Consider the following 19,325-nt stretch of genomic DNA (forward strand, 5'->3'; position numbering starts at 1 on the left):
TCTGGTCCCTCTCCTGACCAGTCAGGGCGTTCACCTCCTGACCGTGGCACTGCAGTGAACCCACAGTCCCCCACCCCCCCACCCCCCACCAGCTTCCTCACTCCTAAACGGGGGCCTCACTGCCTCCCCCGGGCAGGCTGAGTCCTGTGATTGCACATGTACCTGTCACCTGGAAGGGCTCAACACGGGTGGGAGTCCCAGTGCCACCAAGGGGAGGGTGGGGGCGGGACACCCCGGATTCCTTCCTTCCTGGGGCCCTGGACTGTCACAGCCAGGTGGGGTGGCTCCCTTTCTGCTGACAAGCCGCCGGGTCAGAGCCAGGCACTCCCTGCTGAGGATGCTGCTGCCTGGGGCTTCAGCCTGGAGCGGCCTGCAGGCCGGCCGGACGGGGCAGTGCTCAGCCAGGGGCTCCTGAAGGCCGGCCTGGATGGCTGAGCACAGTGGGACTCTGCTCTCCCCTTCCTGCCTTCTCTGGCTAGTGCTGTGGGGAAGCAGCACCCCCCGGTTCCCCGGGGCCGCCTTCACAACTCAGAGGAAGTGAGAATCTGTGGAGTAAGGACCTCATGATCTTTCTTTTTAATTTCACTGAAGCAAAACTGGAGATGACTTTGTGGATGGACCTCCCTTCCTCCGTTTATTCAGGGGACAGGCTGGGGAGAAGCCCCTGGCTCTTAGGTCCATAAAACGAGGACAGCCACCCTCGGGGTGCTGTTGGCTACAGTGGCGTGGTGCCAGGTTTGTGGCTTTGGGCTCCAGAGCTGACAGGCCAGGTACAGCATGAACGGCTATGGCCTGTTCTGAGAAACACTGCAAGGGTAACTGTTCAGAAAGGGGCATGAAGCAGAAGAGATGGAGTGGGGCAGGGGATGCCAAGGTGGGCAGGGTGGCCCGCTGAGCTGGCGGGGGTAGGGGGACACAAAGCCACCAGCCTGGCTGGAGCAAGGGCATCCAGGAAAGCCCTGCTCAGACCACGGACTGTGGTGTGCAGAAAAGAGGCAGCCAGTTTGTATATAATATTTATTTTTATCATCTACAGTTATTTACAAAAAAACGGAACCACAGCACGACTGCTGTAAACCCATTCAGACCCTCTTGATGGCTGCTTCTCAGAACGCCCACGGTTGAGCAGCAGGGCTGAGCCTGGCTGTGGAGCGGGCTGGCTGAGTACCTGGGTGTCAGCCAAGGGAAATAGCTGGGGATTACGGCTTCAGCGCTCTCCCAGAGCACATTCCTGCGTGCTGGCAAGGCGGGGCCCTCACCACCCCCCAACCTACCCTCAGCTGTGGTGGGACAGGAAAAAGGGCCTGGGCAGGGAGGGGCGGCCACAGCCCACTCTTCCTGCCTCCAGGGTATCTCCGCCTGGACCAGCGTGAGCGCCCCTGAGCAGGACCAGCAGGCCTCTCTGGCCCAGGGCTGCTCACTGCCCTGCAGGCTGCTGCTTGGCAGCGGGAGGTGGCAAAAGCTGCAGGCGCTGCCAGGGAGCATTTCCTGGGGGCACAGGAGCTGGCCCAGGGCCGGCAGCCACGAGGAGAAGGTCTTGGGAAGCACCCCCAGCTCCATCTGGGCTGGGTGGGACTGTCAGTGCTGAGTGCGGCGAGGGGTGAGGGGCTACACGAGCACCTGCCTCTCCTTTCTTTGGCCTTAGAACTGACAAAGGAAGGGCCAGGACAACAGACACAGCAGAGAAGGCTCCCCAGCCTCAGCCCTCAGGCTGCCCAGGGCTTGGTGCCCGAGCAGAAGGCCGGGAACCCCAAGGCCCCAGAGGGAGACAGCTTTGGGCTCCCCGAAGCCCTGGACTCCTGGGGCTCTTCTCACTCCCTCTGTGGTCTTGGTGGGGAGAGGCCTCCGCTTGGGAGCAGGGCTGCTATTGCTCAGTGCTCGCCGCGGGAAGTGCCGGATGACGGGGCTAAGGAGACAAGACCACAGCGCGGCTGGGCGCGGGCATCGGGCCCTGGGCCCAGCGCACGATCACAGTGTCGGTCTCACGCGTACCTCTGGTCACACACACACACACACACACACACACACACACACACACACACACGCATGCGCGCGTGCGCACACCCCGTCCTCTAATCTGGTCAGAGGGGCGCTCTCAGGCACTCGCCCCGTGCCTCACACACGGTCACAGACTGAATCCGAGTCTCTTATTGCTGGGGGCGGGGGGGGCCATCAGGGGCGGTCACCCCGTGAAGAGCGAGAAGAGCACCATCACCACGATGCCTGTGCAGAGCAGCAGGACTTGCTGCAGGGAGCGCCTGTGGGGAGAGGGGCCGGGCTCAGGGAGGCGCTGAGGACAGGTCAGAGCCCAGAAGCCCCCCCTCCCCCACCCCCGGGGGGGCGATGGTGACGGGCGCTTACCACGGGTCATCTTCCTCCAGGAGGTCGGGCAGCACGTTCACCAGGGCGATGTAGAGAAAGCCGCCAGAGGTGAAGGGCAGGATCCAGGCCACGGTCTCCTCTGCAGTGGGAGCAGAAGTCCCGACCGGCTGGGGGCCCAGGCAAGCCGTGTGCAGCACCCGCTCCCACGGGGGACACTTGGGGCAGATCCTGGCCTGGACACCGGGCCAGTGCAGCTGTGCCCTCTGGCTGGGGCCCCTCCGCTGACCACCACCTGCCGTCACCACCCACCATGCCCGTACCTACTCCCTTGGGGGACTGCGTACAGATGGCAAAGCAGGCGCCCAGCAGGCCCCCCAGCGCCGTCGAGAGCTGCAGCTTGGCTGCGCTCCATCGGTCAAAGCCGGCCCGGAGCAGGATGGCAAAGTCGCCCACCTGAGGGGAGGTCCAGATGATCACTCTGGGCCCCAGGGGGTCGGGTACGGACCTGCACACCGAGCCCCCTGCACTGGCCCTGCTGCTGGGCCCCCCAGGCCGCATCGCCGAGGCTGGGACCCCATTCACCACCACCCCCCACCCCCACCCGGAGGCTGGAGCACAGCTGAGATGGTGGCCGCAGCCTGGTGGGCTGAGCAGCTCCAGGCCTCCAAAGCCTCGTCCCCAAGCCTGCTGCTTCTGGGCTTCCCACCCCAAATCCCTCTCCCAAGTCCCACGCCCACACTGCTGCCATAGAAACCCTCTGGCACACACCTCGTGGGGGATCTCGTGCAAAAGGATGGCCATGGTGGTCAGGAGCCCAATCTGCAGGGAAGGGAGTCTGTGGGGTTCTGGGCCGAGGGCCAGGCACCCACTTGTCCATTCAGTTTACAAATATTTACTCTGCGGGGTGCTCTGGCTGGACACCATGTGGCTACTAGAAATACAGCAGACAAGGAACCTGTCTTCACAGAGCTAACAGTCTGGAGGGGGAGGCAAGGACTGAATGAACACACAAAGAACCACAAGATTACACAGTGACAGGTGCTGTGGGGGAGGAGATGGACCGGGTGGCATGGGCATGAGTGACAGGAGCCTCATTTAGATGAGGGGCCAGCAGAGGCCTCTTTGAGGAAGTGCATGTCAGCCGAGGCCTGAAGGATTAAGGAGCCAGGATTTCAAAGAGTGGGAGGAAGAACATTCCAGGCAGATAGAATAGCATGCGCTGGAGGCCAGGAGAGGGGAAGGAGCTAGGCCAGCTCAAGAGTAGGCAGACCACTAATGTCAGAGAGGGCCGAGGGAAGAAGTGGGTGAGAAGCATCTAGAAGCGGGCAGGGCCCAAGCCTAGCAGCCTGGCAGAGGTATGCAATCCCAACAAGGAGTGTTCACAGTAAGAACAGACCACTGGCTCAGACAAAAGGCGGCCACGTGCAGGGGCCCTCAGGGCTTGGATGAGGGTGTTGGTGATGGAGAGAGTGGGAAGTGCACAGACTGGAGACCTATGTTGGAGGCAGAGCCAACTGGTCAACACAGGCACCATCATTCCCACCAGAAAGGCCTGGGGCCCACCTGGCCCAACCCCCCCACTCACCTTCTTGCTCACAAGGAAGCTGGCAGCTACAGCCAGCCCGTGAGTGAAGTTGTCTATGGTGTTGGCCAGCAGGTTGAGATAGCCACTGACCTGCGTGAGGGGAGAGGAAGCCAGGCTGAGCCAGGCGGGCAGGGTTCAGCTGGGCCTGCCAGTTGGGGGGTGGGGGACAGCTGCAGGAGGAGGGGGCCCTGAGTGGGCCACTCACTTTGATGGTCCGGACCACAGCACTCACGCCGGGCTCTGCAGCCGGCTGGGCCAGACAGTGGCCTCCACTGAGCGCGGCAGCAGCAGCGGGGTCTTTACTGGGGGCCTAGGGCCGGGAGAAGGAGGGAGAGGGGACATGAGATGTTCCCCCACTTAGCCGGGGTAGACACAGGAGGGGAGTGGGAGATGGAGACACAGAGGCAGGAAAGAGCCCTTTGGTCTAGCTACACTTCTCTGTTGCTCAGTCAGCTGTGTGCCCCCAGGCTCCAGTGACCACCTTCCACGCCGCTGTCACTCCCAGTCTAAGAGAACAAGCCACAGCAGGGGCCCACGTCGTCACTCCCCGGATCTTCCCAGCTGGCCCAGCCTCCCAGAGCCCAGAGGGAACGGCCAAGAGACCCTCTTTTCAGGGCTCAACTCAGGACCTGCGCCTCCAGGCCCTGGCACCACATCACAGAGGCTGACCTGTGCAGGCCCCGGGGCTTGGGGCTCACCTGGCTGGTCCCCTCCTTCTCCTTGCTGTCCGGCAACATCTTCTCCAACGCCAGAAAGGTGAGGAAGCCAGCAATGACCCACAGTCCCAGCTGCTGTTGCTGCTGCAGGCTCTGCCCCTCACCACCTGCAGGGGGCAGCACTGACAGGCCAGGCCAAGCCAGGGCCACAGAAGCGGGGGCCATTTGGAATGGGACGTCGTCAGGGGCAGCGACAGGGGAAGCGGGACAGGACTAGCTGGTGGGGAAGCTGGGCCCCAGGGACTCCCCCAGGGGCCAGGGTGCTGGAGCAGGACGAGTTCCCTGCCAGATGCCCAGACCCCCTCTCCCAGTCATTCTGGCAGAGCGGGCAGGGCCTAGGCCAACCTTGGGCGTGGGCACCAGCTCCCTCTGCCCTCCAGCCCCCCGACTGTGGCCTCACTCACCAGGGCTGGCACTGCATGTGTAGGCCCACGCCTCGGGCAGCAGGTGGAGAAACACATTGCCCAAAAGTCCCCCCAAGGCAAAGCTGAGCAGCTGCTTCAGGCGGCGGGCCCCAGCTACGGAACAGAGATGCGGAGATGCGGGGCTCGGGGGCTGGCCTATCAGAGCCCCCGGCCAGACCTCTGCCCCACCCAGCTTGCTGGGCGCTGCGTATTTTCAACCAACCAAGCTTCCAGAAGGCTGGACTTGGCCTGCTGCCCTTCCTGGATCGCTCCCCCCCAACCCCCACCCCCACCCCCAGGCCAAGCCCTGCCTGGGTGCTCAGCAGGAAATACATCACGACCCACTGGACGACTGTGGAACCACTATGGCTTCATGGTTAAGAGACAGGGTGTGGGAGCCCGATGGGTCCCAGCTCCCCAGCCCAACAGCTGGTGACCCTGGGCAGGTTACTTCTGGGACTCAGTTTCCCCATCTGTAAACCGGGGCTGATTGTTATCTGATAGGGACCTTGTGGGAATTAAATGACAATACACATAGCAAGCGCTCTTTAAGTGGGAATTTCTCTCTTCTCAGTCAGTTACTCTCAGAAAAGTGGCAGAGATTCAAGGACTTTTGTAGACTTGCAGCATCAAGAGTTGGAAGTGCCGGAAGGCTGTCTCCAAACGCTTGGCTTGATAGAGAAACAGGCCCAGAGGGCAGAGGCCGCTTGGGGGGTCAGGTGGGATCCCAGGGGAAGCTGCCGCTTCCAGGCTCTGTGACCTCAGCCTGGTCAAAGAATTCCTCTGTGCCTTTGTTTCCCCATTTGTGAAATGGAGCTAAAAATCCCAGTCCCCCGGAGGCTGACCTTGCAGGGGCACTCTAAGAGGGGTGAGATGCTGCACAGGCCATGGCAGCAGGGCCCCATGAGGGCTCTCTTCACAGCTGTGGCGCCAGCCCTCAGCCCGCGTGCACCACAGATGTGCTCATAACCATCTGTGCACAGTTCCCGGGCCAGGCAGGCGGCAGAAACCTCTGGAGCACGCATTCCGAACAGACTGCTGGAGCCCCGGGGCCAGGCCTGCTACGGCGCACTCCTGGGACGGGCAGCAGGCACCTGCACTTTCAGCAGCTACCCATCTAGTCTTCTGTAGTTTTCATTACGAGTTACGATGTGTCATCTGTGCATCGACAGTGCACAGCCGCGTGTGAGGTGCCAAAGGGGAGCCTCTGCCCCGGCCTGTGCCCCGCCCCCCAGGTCCCCTCCCCAGAGGCGGCCCGCCACCAGCCTCTCGTGTATTCCTGGGTAAGGCCGACCCAGGGGCCCTGGGTGGGGGGGCTTTTCTGCACTAAGGGTGGGGCAGCACATGGCTCACCAGCACATAGCGGTGCGCCCCCCCCCGCCCCAGCACCAGGCCCCCTTCTGAGTGCTCCGTCCGTATGAGCTCCTCTCCTCTTCACAGTAGCACCTATGAGGCAGATACTAGTATTTATCCCCATTTTTAAGGATGGGAGCCTAAAGTTAAGTAACTTGCCCCACGCTACCAGCTGGTGAGTGGCAGAGCCAGGCGTGGAACCCAAGCGGCCTGGCACCCATGTTTCCAACCACAATCTATATTGTTTCTTGGTGAATGTTTGGTGGCTTTTATTCTTTCAGAATAAACAAATGCACAAGTGAACGAACAAATGAGCGTGGCGCACCCTGGTCTCACAAGGTGAGAAGTTATGTGTTCTATCCCTGCCCTCCACCCCAGACAGACGTGAGACCCCACTCTCCCGGGGCCCCGGGCGCCAGAGGAGGGCCACCTACCTTCTGAGCGCAGCATGGTCCCCATCTCCAGGGGGATCACGAGCAGTGGGAAGACTCCGCTGAGCCCCACCATGAGTGAGCCCAGGAGGGAGCAAATCCAGGTGTCCAGCCTCTCTCCGCTCAGCAGGGCCCCCCAAGATTCGCTTTCCTTGTTGTCCAGGCGACAGGCAGCTGCAGGCCCCCGGCTCCGGAGGGCCGGCTGGGAACCCCCAGCCCCTCCCAGGAGCTCTAGGACAAGCGCAGTGAAGAAGAGGAGCCTTCGGCCCGCCATGCCACAGCCAGGACAGGGACATGCAGGCATGCCACGTGCTGAAAAACACAAAGGCTCTTACGTGAGCTGCCACCCTTGGCCGCACACCTGCTTAGCAAACGTGGCCTCCTAACCCTCCCCCCAGACAAGCGGCCATGGCATCCACTCTCCCAGCAGCCTTGCCCAGGGCCTCTGAGGACCCCAATGACGGGTGCACAGAGCAAAGGGGCTCTACTCTTCCACACCCCACTCCCGAGGACCACACAGTTTTTCCTCCCGAGCCTACTCCAGACTGTGTGTCAGCGTATCTGCCTGGGGCTAAACTTTCCCTAATGACGGGGTGAGGCGCTGGCTGGGTTCCCTTCAGCCACCGGCAGGCCCAGCCCAGTCGGGTGTCTCCAGCTGCCAGGAGAGGCTCTGCGGCCGGGATGTGCTCCAGCGAGGACACCCCGGGGACTGAGGCTGCCACTGTCTGGCCTGATGGGCAACACTGGATGGTGCAGGTGTGGAAAGCAAGCAGCGGAGCTAGGGCAGAACCATCAGAGCTTCCTCCTCGGCAGTGAGCCCCCTGTCCCCAGGGTGCAGAGACAGACAGGAGGTGGAACCGAAGAGAAGGATCCTTCAGGCGGGAGCTGCGTCAAGGATGTGCAGAGCACAGGCTTTGGAGATCAGCCCGGAACTCTGTGCTCTGCACCTATAGCGTTTTGAGTGCGGGCAAGTCCCTGAAGCCCCTCTCTGGGCCTCAGTTTCCTTGTCTGTGGGACAGGAGAAGAACTGCCTCCCTCACAGGCTGTGAAGATGAGAGAAGCTTGCTAAGGCCAGTGACCGTGCCTGGCAACGGAGGAGGCCCGGGAAAGCCCTCCTCATACTGCAGGCGGCCTGGGACACCCCCGGAAGGAAGGTTCCCAGACACTGGATCACAGGACCTGGATGTGAGTCAGCCAACAGAGAAGTTCAATCTGGAAACTCGGGGGTGAGGGTTAAATGTGGTCTGCCCTGCCTCATCTGGCCGTGACCTTGAGCCAGCGATGTCCCTGCCTCAGTTTCCTCATCCCCTGATGGAGGTGGGAGGGTGGAAAAGATGCCCGCGTCCAGGAGCTCCGGGCCTTTACGGGGGACCCTGACGAACCTCGCCGGGGCTCCCTGGGGGCCAAAGGCAGGACTGGGCCAAGCCAGACTTGGAGGCCAAGGCGGGACACGCAGAGGTGCGGGGACCGCAGTCTGGGGAGCAGGGAACGGGGTAGGGAGAGTGAGAGAGGAGAGGGAAGGGAGAAGACAAGACAAAGTCAGGAGTGAGAGAGCCAGAGTGGGAGACGGACGCGGAGGAGGAAAGCGAGGGAGCGATGGGCAGCGACGTGCGGGGCGACAGGGGAGAACAGGAGCCCAAGGAAGTCGAACTGCCCGGCTCTGGGCCAGAAGGGGGGCCAGAAGCCCGAGTCTAGCCCGGGGCCGGCAGGGCCGGGGGTCGGGGGGCGTGGGGGAGCGGCCGGGGCGTCCCGCCCGGGGCGCGGGCCCCCGAGGGTCGGGCGGTCACTCACCGTGCAGCGGCGGCGGCGGCGGCGCTCCGGGCGGCCCCGGCCATCCAGCAGCGGCGCCGCGCCCCGCCCCGGGTCTGCCCCGCCCGGCTCGGCCTCCCGGCCCCCCAGCCCAGAGCCGCCCCCGGCGCGCGGCCACGTCACACGGGACCCGTCCGGAACCCGACGCGCAGTGCTCCGCGGGGCCGGGGGGGGAGCAGCGGTCAGGGCGCGCTTCCGCCTCGCGGCCGTGGGGGACCCGGGAGGCCGGCGCACTTCCGCCCGGGCGGACGCGGGAGGGAGACGGCGGGGAGGGCCGGGCGGAAGTGGAAGCCCCAGGGGCAAGGCGCTCAGCCCCGCTGGGGAGGGCGGGGGCGGCGGCCCCGCAGGGACCGCGAGCGGCTGGGTGGCTGGGCTTGCGGGTCTGGCCGCCGCTTCCTCTCTCGGGCCGCAGTCCCGCCCGCGGCCGCACGGGGGCGCGCTCGGTTGCTAGCAGGCGCCGCCGGGAGCCCGGCCGGGGTCGGGTGGGTTCCTGGCTCGGGCGCTCCAGCTCTGAGTCAAAGCGGCCTGGCTCCTCCATGAACAAGGGAAAGGGGAAGTGCCTGCCGCAGGGAGGGGCCTGGCCCCGGGAACCTCAGAAGAGGGAATTTTATTCTTACTCATCGAATTATTTTTATGCTTTGGTTTTTCACTGGGAACCTCAGGCCTTTGTCTCCAGGGCTTGTAACCCTTTGGGGTCCAATGCATGGTGTCTTGATACTGCTGCTCGGAACCCCAGACCTGGGGGAGCTGTCGCTTGTGCTTCCCTCACCAGGAGGAAGCTAGGCCTGACCCCAGCCTGGGGCAGCAAGCAATAGCATTATTTACTGAACACTACTACGTGCCTCACTCCATTTGCACTGTCTCGCTGAGACCTTTGATCCCATTGAGGTGTGTACTGTTAGCCCAGGGCCACACAGTGGCACAGATGACAGAGCCAGGTTTGCATCTGGGTGTCCCCGAACCCAGAGCATGTGATAGCACCTGTCACTTCTAGGGGGTGGGAGTCTTTCTCTCTGGGAATCAGGCAAGACTGTATAATATTCAGGATGGGGCATGTGGGGGCTCGGGCAGAGATTGCCTCGGGATGGGGGTCTCCAAGCCTCTGACCCTCCTGTGTCTCCCTTGGTAGCTCCCTTCAACTGTCCTGTGTGGCTCTTGGCTACTGAGGACTCTGAGGGCACACTGGGCTCTCACACACTGCACCTGGTGCCCTGTTTCCACTTCACACTCCAATGTCTGCTCTTCTTAGACCCCCTCAACTCCTTCCAGATGGGATCAGCTTTCCTCCGAAAGCCTCTTGTCTGCCTCAGCACACCGGGCCCATAGGTCTGCCAGAATGCTCTCCTGGGCCTGTCCCTGAGTTCTGAAGTGGAAGCCCTGGGTTGGTTTCTTTGCAAAGGGAGGAAGACAATCGTGGATGCTGGTCTGGGATCTCAAAGATGCCACCCCCCCACCCTTTATGCAAATCTCTCCATCCTATGCAAAGCACTTCACAATATACAAATGATTTCACAATAACACAGTCAGCATTCCTGCCTCTGGGGGCCGAGGGCTGCGGGCCACCTGCAGGAGGGTAGGCAAGACCCAGCCCGAAATGTCACTTGCTGCCTTCTCACTGTCCTTTCCTCTCATCTGGCCTGGAATTTCCACCATCAGATTCCCTAATGGAGTCAAGAAACAAAGCACGTTGGGGGGCTCTAGAAGAGGACCGTGAGCAGGGAGGACCAGGTGGAAAGACATGGTGGGTGGCCTGATGTGTGGCTGTTAACACCAGTGAATTAGATCTGCCAGGGGCTTCCAGGTAGAGATGAATGAGAAAAGAAAGATGCAGAAATGATTTATTTAATATGATCTATTTTTATTTTTTATTAACATATAAGGTATTATTTGTTTCAGGGATGATCTATTTTTTAAAAAGATTTTATTTATTTATTTGACAGAGAGAGCACAAGTAGGCAGAGGGGCAGACAGAGAGAGGGAGAAGCAGGCTCCCTGCAGAGCAGAGAGCCTGATGCAGGGCTCCATCTCAGGACCCTGAGATCATGACCCAAGCTAAAGGCAGATGCCCAACCGAATGAGCCACCCAGGGGCCCCGATCTACTATTTTAAAATAATGACAAAAGGGGGGTGCCTGAGTGGCTCAGTCAGTTGAGCATCGGACTCTTGATATCAGCTCTGGTCTTGATCTCAGGGTCGTGAGTTCAAGCCCTGCATTGGGCTCCACTCTGGGCGCAGAGCCTACTTAAAAAAAATGACAAAAGAGACCCTGTATAAGTACACGTGTTTATAGGTATCTATAAGTCCATGTATAATTGTGAATAAGTAAAAAATATAGAAAATCATACATTGGGTGATAACATGGATTCCATGGTTGGGGGAGGAAAAAATTTTAAAGGAAAAATTTAAAACATGTATATGATCACATTTATGCAATTATGTAAATTTATATGCATTTGTGTATGTATAAAATCTCGTGTGTGTGTGCACGCACGCACACTATGACCTCCCAGCTTTTTTGCTAAGGCTGTCAGATTCTTGTACCAGACTTCCTGGAGCAAATTATTTGACTTCCTGGGGCACCTGGGTGGCTCAGTCGGTTGAGTGTCTGACTGGGTTTCGGCTCAGGTCATGATCTCACAGTTGTGAGACTGAGCCCCCACATTGGGCTCCATGCTCAGCTAAGAGTCAGCTTCAGATTTTTTTCTCCCTCCTTCTCCCTCCCCCCTGCTCCTCCCCCTGCTCACGGGCACACACGAGTACACACACACCCTCTCTCAAATAAATAAATAAATAAATAAATAAATTGTTTAAACAAAATGCTTGACTTCCTATGCCTCAGTTTCCTCATCTGTAAAATGGATTACGGTATCAGATTGTTGTGAGGAGTAAATGAATGAATATACACAGAGCACTTAGAACTATGCCTGGCATATGAGAAGTTCTACTTTAGGGTTAGATATTATCATCATTCACATGTGTGAGTACATGGGTATAAAGAAAATGTTACAGGGGCACCTGGGTGGCTCAGTCGGTTAAGCGTCTGACTCTTGATATCGGCTCAGGTCATGATCTCAGGGTCATGAGATCGAGTCCTGCGTGGGGCTCTGTGCTGGGCGTGGAGCCTGCTTAGGATGCTCTCTTTCCCTCTCCCTCTGTCCCTCCCCCACCTCTAAAAAAAAAAGGAGGGGGTGCCAGGGTGGCTCAGTCTGAGCCACACATTCACACATTCTTCCCGGCTCTGGTATCTTTAGTTGGGGCTTTTTCAGCAACCAGGTCTCACCCCTCTATTTCCTGAAGGTAGGACTGCCCTTGGGCCCGGGCCTGCTGACAAGGTGGTGGCTGCAAGACCACCATGGCCTGGAGTTGTCAGTGTTAAGATGACCTTCGCCCTCCTCTGGCTGTGCAGTGCTGGATGCTCTAGGCTGGGGGTTGATGCACAGTTTCTCTGCTTCCAGAGTGTGGACTTCTCCCTCTCAGGGCTTTCCGTGGGGTCCATGGGCCGGCAGCACCTCTGTAGAAAGGCATCTGAAGCTTAGGGCCACGATCACCTTGTCCAAGGTCACAGCTGAAATGAGGCTGTTATTACAATGGACTTGGGCTCCACCTCTCCACACCAAACCTGCCCCTGGGGAACCCCTGACCTTAACCCTCTCTCAAGTCATTCTTCCTAGAGTAGCCTCAGCTTCCTAGTGAGTTTCTGGAGTGTTTTCTCCCCCAGATCCTGAGCCCTGGCCAGATGATGCCCCAGCAACTCCACAGCACCACCCCTTTCCCCTAGCCACCCTTCCTGGGCAGCCCATGGGCAACCAAGCCTCATTACTTTCTGTCCGGCCTCTCTGCCTTTATTTTTATTTTTTTTTGACTTTTCTTTCTTTTTTTTTTAAAGATTTTATTTATTTATTTGAGAGAGAGAGTGAGAAACAGCATGAGAAGGGAGAGGGTCAGAGGGAGAAGCAGGCTCCCCGCTGAGCCGGCAGCCCGGTGTGGGACTCGATGTGGGGCTCGATCCCAGGACTCCAGGATCATGACCTGAGCTGAAGGCAGTCGCTTAACCAACTGAGCCACCCAGGCGCCCCTGACCTCTCTGCCTTTATAAGCCCCTTCCCATCCCCTGGCAGGCCTGGCATGTTCTTCCCCTTCTGCCATCTATTGACTGAAATCCAGCACGTTTACAAGGCTGCCCCTTCCTCCTGAAGCTTTCTGGATCTGTCCAGGCTGAAGGCCCTCAGTGTTGTGTGCCTTTGGGGTTCTTAGCCCCGTCTCCTGCATGCACACGCATCCCCGCCCCCCCCCCCCCCCCCGCCCTTGTGGGCTTCTGGAAGGAAAGACAAGCTTTTGCCCATCCCCTGAATAAAAATCTGTCCAAATGAATTTAATGTCTTTCTTTCCCCTTCAGGAGCGCAAATGCAGATACTTCTGTATTATGCACGGTCATTTGGGCCTTTGCAGGGCCCTCTTGTACTTAATGTGTGTTTATTGAGGTATTTTCTTCCTTGTCACCCCTTCCCCATTCCATCTCCCTGCCTCCTTCTTGGGGGAACCTGAATTTTGCAATGATCAATTTTTTCTTTTTTAATGAGTTTTCTCATATACCTGTATGCCTGGACAATATTGTTTGACTTATTGATTGATTGATTTTTAAAGATTTTATTTTTAAGTAATCTCTACATCCAATGTGGAGTTTGAAATTACAACCCCAAGATCGAGTCGCATGCTCCACTCACCCAGGCACCGCTTGTCTCTTTTTAAGACTAAGGAGAATAAAAGTTGTTATAAGGTTCTCTTTTACATTATTCAGTGAATTTTACAATTGTTTTCATATAGGACCTGCATAATTGTTAATACGTTTGCTTTAAAGTATCTTACATTTTTGCAGCTATTTTGAATAGGATAATTCCCATTACATTCTGGATGATTTATTGATAACCCACAGGAAGGCAAATTATTTTTATGTATTCCTTTGATACCGGGTAAATCAACTACATTTTTTTTACAGGTTCTCATAATTTCTCAGACTTACTCTTAAGTCTTCTGTCATCTCCTAATAACAAAAGTATTAAAAGGAAGGAACCAACATTGCTATTTGTAGAGGTATGTTTTGGCTTGGTTTTGAACTTCACAGGAAGGGCAAGTATTTGTTTTCTGGGACTGGCTTTTTCACTCAACAGTATGGTACTAAGATTCATGTTATTATGTGAAATTGGTTCATTTGCTTGCTTAGCTGCTGAACCATGTGCCGCTGTGTGGATGAATCCACTGTAATTTATTTACCCACTCTCTTGTCGGTGGACTTTTGGGCTATTTCAAGACTTCTGCTATTAAGAACTGAGCAGCTTTAAACGTTCTTGCCCGGGTGTCTTAGAGCACCTGCCAAGGTCCTCTTGATTTTACGCCTGGGGGGTGTGGGTGTGGAGACAGGCTGGGCCTCCGCTTTATGAGATAACGCCAGATTGTTTTCTCTAGTGGTTGCAGAGCTGACTAGCAATGCCCTGGAGATTGCGCAGCTCTATCTCTTCTCCAACACGTGGTGCTGTCGTCCGGCTTGTTCATTTTCGTCCCCCCAGGGGTGTCAAAGAGCATCCCACCCTGGTCCATCTTTGTGGTTCCTTCGACACCAATGAGCTTGAGCATCTCTCAGATATTCACTGAACACGTGTGCTTCCTCTTCTTAAAAATGCCCGCTTATATCTTTTATCAATTTTTCTGCCGGATTCCTTGTTTCTTTTTTTATCCCCCCCCGCCCCCCATGGACTTGCAAGAGTTCTTTATGTATTTTTGATGCTTAACCTTTGCCGGTTGCACGTGGCGGGCGTCTCCTCCCGATTTTGTGGCTGGCTTTTCACTTTCTCCAAGGTGTCTCCACTTCTCTCTTCCCTCCCACATCTGTGTCAGGGACGCCCATGGGCGTTGCTAGTGCGCGCGCGTGCGTGTGTTTGGGGGGGCTCGTGTCCCTCAGAACCCCGCGTAGGCCCACCCCGCCGCTCCTCCTGCTCCCGGGGATTTTGGGGACCCCGCTCCTCTCCCCTCGTAGCCTCCCTCCCAGCTTCAGTAGGGGAGGCCCGGGGCGGCGGGCTGAGGGAGGGAGGCCGCCCCGCGCCGGTGCCCCCGCTCCCCCCCCCCCGGAGTTATTGATCACTTCCGGCTCCTCACCTGGGGGCCGGGCCCCTCTCCGCTCCGCGGGGCAGCGGCCCGCGGCAGCTCGGCGCTCCCTGGGGGCGGGGCGCCCGGGGAGGGGCCCTCGGGCCGGCGCTCCGGAGGCGGGGGCGGGGGCCCGGCCTGCGGCGGGGGGCTGGGCTGGGGGGGGCGGGCGGAAGCTGCGCGAGCAGATAAGCGCCGAGGTCGGTCCTGCGGTGAGACAGTGCGGGACGCCGCCTCCTCCCCCTGCCCCCGCCGCGCCGTCTCCGCACCCTCTGTTCCCCACTGCCCCACGCCGGGCTCGGCATACTGGGTGGAGATCCCGGGGCGGGGAGGGGGGGGAAGGAGGGGCTCCGGTCTGCGCCTTCAGTTCCCAGCCTCCGTGATCTCAGCTGGAAAGTGGGGGTAGGAGGCTCCACTTACTCCTCCCGGGGCTGTTGGAGACGGAACAAGTGGAGGCTGGTGAAAGCCCTCGGAGGATTTGAGCCTTTTGTAAAGGATGGGTACCCCGAGCCCTTCTCATTGGTCCTGCTGTGCGCGCCTGACGCCAGGCTTCATTCTCCTTGCATAGATGGGAAAGTGAGGGTCTCACCTAAGGTCACACAATGCAAGTGCAGAGGAGGATGGAACGCTTTCCACTGTCCCCAGCCTGGGGACAGAGCTAGGTTTCGTAGAGCGCGATGCTTATACAATTTGAGTCTTTACGAAAAAGACTACAAAATCACAATACAAATTTGCTGAGGTCTCTTCCAGGGCCTTGGAATGTGCCTAAACAAGAGAGAAGCTCAAGTCTGGCTTCTCCATTTGGTTGCCTTACCGGCAGGCCCCCTAGAAGGACTTACATCCCTCCACGGGAGAGAGTCAGACACCCATCATGGGTACAGGGTAGGGTGGCCCCAAACAACATGGCCGGGGAACCGCCTGGAGGAGTCCCTGCTGCAGCTGGTCCCAACCCCTTGCGTGCCCAGGAAGCCATCCGCAAGCCCAACCCAAAGGCAGTCAGGCATTTGGGGACTGCACCACAGCTGGGCAGGGCCATCCAGTCATGGTTGAACTTGTCACTCAGGGCCCCGGACCCTGTGGGTTGGCGGTGGCAGAGAACAACAGTTCCTAGGAAAGAAGGAGGGGGACCTCTCTGAGGCAGTGTAAATGCGTCTGACTTGTAGTTACTCAGGATTGGGGTTCAAGCCCCCGCCAGGCTGTGTGACCTGGGGAAGACTCGTTCACCTCAGATTCCTCATCTGTAAATGGGAGTTATAATAATAGTACCAACCTGTGAGAGCTGTTACGAGGCTACATGAGACCATGCATGAAGAGGGGCTGAGCCCTTGGCTTCTAGAAACAAACTTCCCTTCTGTGAAATCTCCAGGCCAGGAGAAGCATTTTTCTCTCTCTTCTGGGGTTCAGTCCCTTACCTAGGGGATGGACTCTGTTGTAGAGCTGAGATTTAAACCCATGAATGTCTGGCACCAATGCCTTGCTTCTAACTGTCAGGGAACACTGCTCCCCTAGGGCTTTCTCCCCAGGGGGTTAAGTGCCCCTGCTTAGGTGTGCATGCGCAGGGCCAGAGCCAGGAGGAGCATGGATAGCGTTTGATTCAGGAGACTGTTCACCTTTCTCTCGCTTTTATACTCTCTGCTCTCACGGGCACCCGAGGCTGGAATTTTTCCAGCTCTGACATCCTACAACCTGGACCAGGAGAAGCAAGAGACTCTGGCGATGGAGACAGGGCAGGGGGAGCTGGGAAGAGGCCATGACCACGGGGCCTGGGCAGCAGTGACATCCCAAAAGGCTCAAAGTCTTTTTCTTTTCTTTTTTTAAAGATTTATTTATTTATTTGACAGAGAGACCCAGTGAGAGCAGGAGCACAAGCAGGGGGAGTGGGAGAGGGAGAAGCAGGCTTCCCGCTGAGCAGGGAGCCCGATGCGGGGCTCGATCCCAGGAGCCTGGGATCATGACCTGAGCCGAAGGCAGACGCTTAACGACTGAGCCACCCAGGCGCCCTCAAAGTCTTTTTCCAAACAAAGAGGTGCTGCTTTGCCTCATGGTCCGCACAGGATCCCCAGCAGGTTAGCGGACAGAACTCCGCTCTCATCTCCGAGCTGCTCCTTTCTGGCCCGCTGGCCTTCCTCCCCTCTGAGCCTCGGGGTTTTCCATATTTGAAATGGGGGTAAGGACAGTCGCAGCTGTGAGGATTATGAGATGTTAGTGAGTAAAGTGCCTGGCGAAAGCCACGGGTGGTTCAGATGGGTGTGGCTGTCTGCAGACAGAAGTGGGGTGTTGCGTGAGGGCATGAGGGGTGTGAACAGCAGTGGGGAGTCCTGCCAAGGAGGGAGTTTGGGCCTCCAAGGTCTCTCTCGCAGAGGGTGTGCCTTGGGGGTAGGGCTGGGAACCCCAGCTCTAACGCTCTCCCAGATCAGGACAGGTCAGAGCAAGGCCAGGGGCCCTGGGGGTGCAGAGAAGAGCAGGGAGCAGAGGTTCTCACCCCACCTCAGGCAGGTGAAAGGGAAAGGAGGGAGGAAGTGGGTGCTTCTGGGAGGAGACGGGAACGGCGGCCGCCGTGTGACACAGGCCCCACCAGCACCCCGAGACCCCATCCCATGAGCTCTTTGGTCTTTCTGTGTGGATTTTCAAGGCAGGCATTTTCCAAGTAGGGAAACTGAGGGTGGGAGGGGAGGTCCCTTGGCCAGGATCACGCACTGCAGGCTGTCGATGTGTCTGGCCCTGCAGCCTGGGCTCCCAGCAGTCCTGGTGCTTTCTGATCTTATCTGCCTGACAAGGTTGTGAGTGAAGCAGCGATCTCAGAGGCTCAGAGAGATCCCGGGTCCTGCCCCGCTTTCTGGTTAGCCGGGCGCTCCAGGCTGGCGGCTGCCCAGGAGGCATCTTCTGGAGACCCAGGGCTGAGGCTGAGGAGAATTTGCTCCCAGGGAGAGCAGAGACCCCTGGAGTACGGGAGTGAGCGCACCGTCTCTGGAGGGCTTCAAGTGGAGGCATCCTGAGTGTCCACAGGCACCCGAGTGGCTGAGGAGGCTCTGCTGGGCATCTGGGGGCCTAGCTCAGTGTCCCCCAAAACTAGCTAAAATGCTTCTGAAATTCCTTGTTTTATCTTAAATATTCATACAGATTTGCATCCTTCTTTTTAGTATGTGAGCTCTCTTCCTGCCTTTAAAAAAAGTATCTTGGGGGTGGGAGGGGAAAAAAAAAAGTTTCCCCTCTCAGTCTCCATGGTGAGTGGACACTTCAGAAAGATGTGCCGGGTACAAACAGTGGCCCCTGGGCCCTGGTCCCCTGGGTCTGGCTGGAGAGAGCACAGGAGCTGAGTTGAGGTCAAGGCCCTGCCTACTCTCACAGTCTAGGGCTCTCCCCACCTCTGCTCTGTACTCCTGCCTCTTGCCTCGGCCCTCCTGTCTGCTCTCACAGACATCTGTCCAGCCGAGCCCAGCTGTCCACTAGGAATTTCCAGAATGCCTCACCGTCCCTTCATCTCTGTGATCCCTTTGTCCTGTCCAGAGGGGCAGCACCCAGCTTCAGCCCTCTCTGCTGGGCAGCCTGACCCTTCACTCTCCAAACCAGCACGCACCCCCAGGGATTTCTGTGTCCACGAGGAAGTAAACTGAGGCCCCAACCCTAGAGGTGCCTGGGTCCAGGATGCACAGCAAGAAGTGTTGGCTGCCCGGGAGGTCTCTGGGCGGGGGGGGGGGGGGGGGGGGCTCCCTAGGCCCGAGGAGCAAGTACCAGATCTGGGCGCTGGCCAGGGAGGCAGGAGGGAGGAGGGAAGGCCATGGGGAGCCGGGGGCTGCTGCTGCCTGGCAGGTCCTTGTGCCCAGGGTAGGGAAGTTTCTTATTTCTCCTGCTCTGACTTCCCCCTTTGATTTATTATAGCCATGAAATGCTCTGCTCTCTTCTCTTTTCCCGGCTGTCCTCGGGGCTGGCGGAGCACGGGCCTCCCCAGGCACGGGGCCTCCGTGTTGCTGCACTCCCATCTCCTTCCGAGGGTTGAGGCCAGGTGGCCAGAAATGGGAGGTGAGTCGGGGCAGGCAGGGCGGGATGAGGAAGGGCTCAGGTCTCCTAAGGGCTAGCCTGGGCAGGACCCCAGGGCCAGCGAGGTCTTGGTTGGGAAGGGCGGGGGCTCGGCACGGGGTGTGGCAGGCATGGACTTGACAGCGGATGGCTCCCTGGGGTCATGGGGGTGGCGGGATCCAGGCCAGCTGCCTCAGTGAGGCTTGGGGATCAGGCCCTGTCAGGGGCTGAAGGCCAGGCACGGAGTCCTCCAGCGCCAACCACCAGGTCAGAGAAATGGCTTCCCCATGACCCCTGACCCCATATTCTGATTTAATGATGGCCAAAGCAGGCCTAGCTTAGGCCAGCCTGGGATGGGGCTGAGAATCCAGAGGAAGGCATGAGGTGTGAACCCTAGGAGACCCCAGGCTCCTCGAGGCCACAGCTGGACATTCACCCTGTGGCCCGGCCCAGGCAAGTGAGGGCTGGAGTCTTTCTGTCCGGTTCTTCGGGAGGCCTGGCGGCCAGAGCGTTTCTGCCTGCCACTGTGTGGTGCCTGTGGTAATGGGGC

General features: G+C 58.6%; 2 protein-coding genes across 9 annotated transcripts in view; one reads left to right on the forward strand and one right to left on the reverse strand.

The window, feature by feature from the left end:
* Nucleotides 1–1,021: 1,021 nt before the first annotated feature.
* On the reverse strand, nt 1,022–8,729 carry SLC39A13 (solute carrier family 39 member 13). 8 transcript variants are annotated; one of them, XM_028111409.2, is made up of 10 exons: nt 8,603–8,718; nt 6,815–7,123; nt 5,028–5,141; nt 4,606–4,745; nt 4,113–4,217; nt 3,908–3,997; nt 3,091–3,141; nt 2,643–2,775; nt 2,362–2,461; nt 1,022–2,258 (listed from the first exon to the last, which is right to left on the reverse strand). In XM_028111409.2, exons 2-10 carry the CDS (start codon nt 7,113–7,115, stop codon nt 2,183–2,185), a joined length of 1,110 nt encoding a protein of 369 aa, XP_027967210.1. In that variant the 5' UTR covers nt 7,116–7,123; nt 8,603–8,718; the 3' UTR covers nt 1,022–2,182. The 8 variants fall into 8 exon arrangements, with proteins under 8 accessions (XP_027967210.1, XP_027967211.1, XP_027967212.1 ...); XM_028111410.2 differs by having other exon boundaries at nt 4,606–4,730; nt 8,603–8,714; XM_088017714.1 differs by having other exon boundaries at nt 2,170–2,258; nt 2,362–2,489; nt 8,603–8,723.
* Nucleotides 8,730–18,637: 9,908 nt separating this feature from the next.
* The window catches only part of SPI1 (Spi-1 proto-oncogene), a 29,571-nt gene continuing 28,883 nt past the window's right edge, over nt 18,638–19,325 (forward strand). Inside the window, exon 1 of the mRNA XM_088017622.1 lies at nt 18,638–18,750. Coding sequence (XP_087873748.1) covers nt 18,645–18,750 — 106 coding nt within the window. The 5' untranslated portion in view covers nt 18,638–18,644. The remainder of the gene's footprint in view (nt 18,751–19,325) is intronic.

Source organism: Eumetopias jubatus, unplaced genomic scaffold (assembly GCF_037043125.1).
Source record: "Eumetopias jubatus isolate StellerSeaLion01/CBP00866 unplaced genomic scaffold, mEumJub1_p1.0 scaffold_13, whole genome shotgun sequence".
NCBI classification, from domain to species: Eukaryota; Metazoa; Chordata; class Mammalia; order Carnivora; family Otariidae; genus Eumetopias; species Eumetopias jubatus.

Bases quoted from the DNA above. Each gene is read 5' to 3' on its own strand.
- SLC39A13 (XM_028111409.2), bottom strand. From the start codon at position 7,115: ATGCCTGCATGTCCCTGTCCTGGCTGTGGCATGGCGGGCCGAAGGCTC. The intron at 3,142-3,907 runs GTGAGTGGGGGG...CCTTCCCTGCAG, and splicing joins GCTTCCTTGTGAGCAAGAAG to ATTGGGCTCCTGACCACCAT. The intron at 2,462-2,642 runs GTACGGGCATGG...CTCCCACTGCAG, and splicing joins GCAGTCCCCCAAGGGAGTAG to AGGAGACCGTGGCCTGGATC.